At 38.8% G+C, this 6,455-nt stretch overlaps 1 protein-coding gene across 7 annotated transcripts in view; it reads right to left on the bottom strand.

The window, feature by feature from the left end:
* The window catches only part of CUNH2orf76 (chromosome unknown C2orf76 homolog), a 69,749-nt gene that overhangs the window by 19,573 nt on the left and 43,721 nt on the right, over positions 1-6,455 (bottom strand). For 6 of the 7 annotated variants that reach the window (XM_023709764.1, XM_004626359.3, XM_023709765.1 and 3 more), the window contains one exon: positions 4,236-4,286. The exons of the other annotated variant lie outside the window; for it this stretch is intronic. In XM_023709764.1, coding sequence (XP_023565532.1) covers positions 4,236-4,286 — 51 coding nt within the window. The remainder of the gene's footprint in view (positions 1-4,235; positions 4,287-6,455) is intronic. 7 annotated transcript variants of the gene reach the window in all.

Raw genomic sequence — 6,455 nt, 5'->3', positions numbered from 1 at the left:
CAGTGAAATGCCCTCAGGATTTATCCTGAGATCCTGATGTATATATTACTTTCAAACTTCCTTTGACAATAGTATTGAGATGAAGGGGTGCCCATGATACTGGGAAATTTAAGTGTTTGTCTCCTGACCATGTTCGCTTAAAATGTGTTATATAGTAAATGAAGACTTCGTACTTGAGATGTAGCTCAGCAGTAAAGCACCTCCCAGCATATGTTAGGTCCTGAGTTCAGTCCTCAGCACCAAACACACACACACACACACACACACACACACACACACACACACACTCACAGATAGAAGTATGAAGTTAATTTAAAGCCTTGACCTTCGACACATATCCGCTGCTTTTACTATTACCTGAACTCAACTCAGTACATTTTCCCTTAGAGTAGAAGACAAGTGCTGGGTTAGCTGGCATGGGTCTGTGATCTCAACATTCTGGAAAGCTGGGACAGGAGGATCATGAGTTCAGTCCAGCCTGGACAACTCTGGTGACTTAGTAAGACCCTGTCTCAAAATAAAAATTTTAAAATGGCTACAGATGTAGCTTAGCACAAAGACAGTGAATTTATCCCCAGTGCCACAGAAATAAAAATAGAAGGCATATGAGTCAAATTATTCCATCTTGTTTTCGAGAGTCACTAAAAGCTGTGTAAATACTGTCGAAAATTATATGTGTGTATGTATATATAACAAATGTAATCTTAAGATAGACATTGGGCTGGTGAGATGGCTCAGTGGTCTAAAGCACCTACTTAAAACAAGCTAAGCTAAGCAAAAGCACAGGGACCGCGGTTCAATCCCCAGCACCACATGCCAGCCAGCCCCATCCCCTGGTGGGCTGAACTGGCCACACACACTAAATAAATAAATAAATAAAAGAAAACTCTTTAAAAAAAAAAGATAGACATTAACAAAGCAGTTTAAAAACATTTATGAAATCTGTCAGGATAAACACAGTGACAAGAGGTCAAACGATCATACTAAAAAGGTATTATCACTCTCAGGATTCAAGAATTACCTAGGATCAACAGTATTCGGAACAAGACTGCTAACACCAGGGAGAATGATAGTATCTGCTTCTTGGTTTTCAAAAACTGCAGAGGTTTACACTTCCTGACCTGCATTATTCAAACTCAACTTCACTCCTTAATGTGTTTATGTCCAAGTCACTACTATGCTTGTACAATAAGGAAATCCTCCACACTTGAGTAAAATTCTAACTTCGCAATAGTAAGCCCTTAATTAGATGGCAGTCCCTCTTCAATAGGTTTCAATTCCAAAAGTTTCTAAATGTCCACTCACTTCTAGTTCACCATTTAACAACTGTATTATGACTGCAATGTACATCTGAATATACTCTCAGCTTTAAACTAAAATTTATTTCTATCTATCACACTGTACCAAGGAACCCTAACAGTGATATGAAATGAAGGATCTAATTCAAAAACAGTTCTCTAACTACACTGTCATGCTACAGAAGAATAAGGTACTTCCTATCACGAGGTTAAAACCGGCATTCTGCATCACCCCTACTGTAAAGTTTCTTATTTTGTATTTTTTAATTTTCAGCTACAGCAATTTTTTATTGCAATTTTTAACACAAGGACAACACTCTAGGTTTATAGTAACTCTATATGATTAAGAAGTAAAATCAATTTGACCTAAGTAAAATATGCATATTAGCAATATAAATTTGCCACGGCTGCTAAATCTACTCTTAATGTACAGAAGGAAATGAACAAATGTGACTTTGGCTTTACCTATTATTCTGTTACTTATATTTTGTCTTATTATAAATAGGCATCAGTTTATTATTTAAGCCAACTCAGAGACACCAACAGTAATTTCTTAAGTAAAAGCTTAAAGTCTATTAAAATAAACTTGTAAAGCTGCAGTTTTGTTATAAATATTAATAATGTTCTATATGTTTTGCTAATAAGCCCTTAAATTAGAAATAATTGCTCGTATATATTCAATAACTCACAAGAAAGCTACATTTTTTTTTAAATCAGGAAATGTTTTGAATGGAAATTTCACCAGATTTTTCTCCCCAGCAGAAACTGAAAAGACCCAGGAAGAGGGTAAGAAAGGAAAAATGACAAATTAGCAAAAGGTGTCTTTATCAAATAATCTCCTTCATTTGTTTCACTTCTTTTAAAAAATATTCATTATTACTAAAAACAGTACTTGTAGGCATTGCTTCCTCAAAGGAAATTCTTCAAGAAAAAGAAGAGTATAAACAATAGCATTTCACACTGACAGGACAGTCAGCACTTGGGGCAAGCAATTCTTTAATTGCATGCAGCCCAGGAAAACACGGGGACCAGCAGCAACGCACTGTATGTCAATCAACATAACACGAGCCTGCACGCAGTGTTAGGTGAGAAGGACTTGAAAATGAATACACCAAGTGGTGCATCAATAACGGCGTTAAATGCCAATTAACTGGGAGGAGGGGCTCTGAGACATCTCAGACCCAGGCTGGCCCAGAGAGCACACTGCCCAAGGGCATGGAGACAGTGACCAGTAACACTGCAATCTGACTCTTCACCCTTTCCAATTCCCAACATGCACAGCAGTGTTCCGTTCCCTGAGGCCACAAGGTGATCCTAGGTGACAATGACAGGCGTAAAAGTAACACTCCAACCCTTCCTGTTCAACACAAAGCATCAGACTGTTAGGGAGCCAAACTGAACCACGGAACCACTTGAAGCCTACCAAAACTCTAGTGGGTCTATAATTTCTTTCCTAACAAATTATTCATCCTTTCTGCCAATTCATCTGAATATTCAGAAATGCCAGGATGAAAGGATGTTAAGGAGAGGGAAGCACCTGAAAGGTACCATTATGTACCATGATGACGCTCAGCAACGCAGGCATTCTGAGGCTTTCATTATTTTAAAATTTACCTTCTGAAATACCTCACATGGAACATGAGTTCACATATAAACACACAACATGCGGAAGAGAGACCACATGCAACTACTCTAATCTGAAACGGAATCTGGTTGACCCCCTTTAAGGTTGACTCACGTTTAAGGAATTACACTTCAAAAGCCATGAAAACTACAAATGAGAAGCTTCATATTTACCCTCATCATGCTTTTCATTCCTTTCTTTTACTCCGCATTGAGTATGTAAATTCTTTAGGTCTGATAAATCGAAGTCCTTTCCGCCCAGTGCCTTCCGCTTCCGCCTGACTGCCCCGGAGGCCCTCACAATTAGCCTCTGGATATTAAAATGCAGGCACATGGAGAAGACTGCGATTTCAAAGGATTGTAGGTCACAAGCTGCCCTACTGAATGGGGACAGACTGAAAAGCCACTCTGAAAAATTATCTAAGGTAATAAAAAATGTATACTTTAAAATGCCTGCTCCAATGAACAGAAATATTTATTAGGGGCGTCACAACTTTCAAGTCTCAAACTCAGGCTGGCTGGGTGTCACCGTGAGGAGGGACAGGAACTGTGCCGCCTCCATACTGAATAACGACACCCAGCCTTGGGCGCTAGCACCATAGTTTCCTTAGGTACCAGGAATCAAACTCAGGACCTCATGCTTGCCAGGCAGGCGCTGCACCACTGAGCTATATCCCAATTATGATGAATAAAACTCCATATTATACTCAAGCTACTGACATTTAAAATGTTAAATCTTGGGGCCAGCCAAATAGCTCAATGGATTAAAGCACCTGCAAGCAGGTGCAGGGGGGGTTTGATCCCCAGGCCTGCAGTGCGGGCCCCACCCTTAGGGCGCACTGAGATGGCAGTTGAGACTGGGCGTGGTGGCACGCACCTGTAACCCCAGCTCTTTGAAGGCTGTAAACCAGCGGATCACTACAAGTCCAATCTAGTAGTGAGACCCTGAACACCCTGTAGACCCTTCCCTAAAATGTAGAAAAATAAATAAAAATAAAAAGAATAAAATAAAATGTTAAATCTTATCTTTTGATTTTCTGTCCTTAATTATTTTCCCTCCTTCTCTGATTACCTGTAAGAAACCAAATTTTTGATAAAATTTTGCCAAACAAGCAATTCTTCACAAACATGTCATTTTCCTACACAACCAGAGCTGACTTTAATAACATCCTAGGATTCTTACACTCCTAAATAAACTTCTAAATTAGTTTTTATTTAAATTAAATTTAAAACCAAATTTGAATTTTTCAACAAAAAACTAAATATAATCAAAATTATACTAATATTCATCTTAAAAGAAAAAAAAATGTTTACCATACTTATAATTTCTGAATGGTGGTAGCAGGCTGGTCCTCAGAGGAATATCTATAAGAGAAACATTTTTATTATAAAATATTTCAATAAAATGCAAAGTCTTTGGTTCTATTCATCTATATCCACACACTAAATTGTATTTTTAAAAAATTGATAAAACACAAAATGAAGCCAACATGGTATCAAAAACTAAGGGTCAATCAAAGACCAAGAACCCACAAATAAAATAAGATGCTAAATTTTATTATTTAAAAATATTTTAAATCTTTTTATTTATTTGATATAGGGTCTCGCTATCCAGCTCAGACTTGTAGTGATCCTCCTGTCTCAGCCTTTCCAATGCTGGGATTACAGGCGTGCACCACCACGCCCGCATTCGGGGCTAGCATGGCACACCGGGGCTCAGGGACCAGCACGGCATGAGGTCCCAGAGATCAAATGGGGCCTTGCGCTTGCCAGGCAGGCGCCTAGACTGCAGAGCTCTCTTTCTAGCCTGATGCTAAGCTTTTATTAACTAAGAATTTAGTAATACTATTCGAAGAGCTAGGAGTTTACTAAATACACCAGTAATTACCTACACTTGAAACCTTTGAGTTATATGTGACAGATATTAATTCATGCCCAATTTAGTTTTTAATGTGTGTTAAATTTCAGTCTGAAAGCCCTGTGGCTATTAATAGGAACTAGAGATCTAGAATAATCATATTACTCTCACCAAAATTCAGATAATGTACAAAATAAACTAACTCAGCAAAGACAACAATAACCTTTGTAAGACATGTCCCATGCACCAGTAGCAATTTTAATGAGCACCTGACTATACAACTTCTACAGAGGACAATTTCATAACATACATCAAAATAACACGTGCCTGCGCTCTTTCACTTAGCCATTTCACTTCAGGAATTTAGCAGCGATAATAGCCAAAGAAATCTTGACAGAGAATAAAGCTGAAGGTATTGCACTGGCCAGCTTCAAAATAAACCACAAAGCTACAGTAATCTAAACAGCGTGGTACTGACATAAAACCCAGAAGCCTACACCCATGGAACAAAGCAAAAAGCATAGCAATAAGTTCACAACCAGCTGATTTTAATAGTTACTAAGAACATATCTGGGGAAACCCATTCTTCAATAAATGATGCTGGGAACAAGTCGATGTCTATATGCAGAAGTTGGCTAAATACAAAACAAAATCCTTTTGAAATGACTTTCAGAGATTCACATATGGCCAGACAGATCACAGGGCTGCCATTACCAATTCCATCTGCTCCCAACAGCACAGGCCAATTCTGTGACCTACACCAAAATCACATGTGCATGTACTCCTTAGCCCAGCCATTCCACCACTGCCATCCATTAAGCAGAGACAAAGTGTTAAGAAAGGAAGAAAATTTTACTTGGAAGTTACTTTTTTTTTTTTTTTAGAACAACTCAGCAAAATAAAATTCCGGTTTATTGTTGGACAACATTGTTTCACACATACATCAAACAGGCCAAAAAAAATAAACAGCAACTTCATAGACAAAAAAAGGAAAAAAAGAAACCTTTTATCTTTGGCCTTTTTAACCATCTCATACAAACCAACTACTTATAGTACAGCTAAGTACATACACAAAAAAAGTTACTGGTATGCTCGGAATAAGATTGTTTTTTTGTTGTTTTTGCTTTTTTTTACAAGGTTTTTTTTCTCCTTTGAGATTATAATGAGCATGGTCACACCACAAGTAAAGTCGGAAGTAGGACAGAGGACGCTCCGAAGGCTGGTTTGGTCATCCGCGGATCATCAAAACTGGCTGACCCCTAACAATATATACAAAAATATAAAATGTAAATAAAAAATACAAACAAATTTTCCTTTTTAAAGTACTTTTAAGAAAAAAAGCAGGGCCTTGGAAGTTTTGGTTCTTTTTCCTCCCTGTTGCAAATTCGCGTGTGGTTTCGGTGGGGCAGTGTGGAGAGCGGTGTACGCTGGTGGCGCTGCCGCGGCGGGCGGACGCCTCTCTACTCGAAGGTGACCACGTTTAGATTCTGAGACGGGAAGTGGAGGGTGAATAGGTCACGGTGGCCTTTTTTTAGTTAACTTTTCCTTTTCTGCTGTCTAGTCATCCTCGTCGGTCTTCTGCTTCTTGGTATGCACGTCGTCGTCCTCGTCGTCCTCAGCTGCCCGCTTGCCCGTAGCTGCCTCTGCCTCCTCATCCTCGTCTCCATCCTCTTCCT

Source organism: Octodon degus, unplaced genomic scaffold (genome assembly GCF_000260255.1).
Source record: "Octodon degus isolate 3935 unplaced genomic scaffold, OctDeg1.0 scaffold00014, whole genome shotgun sequence".
NCBI lineage: Eukaryota > Metazoa > Chordata > Mammalia > Rodentia > Octodontidae > Octodon > Octodon degus.
This window is presented reverse-complemented; position numbering and strand designations above follow the sequence as displayed.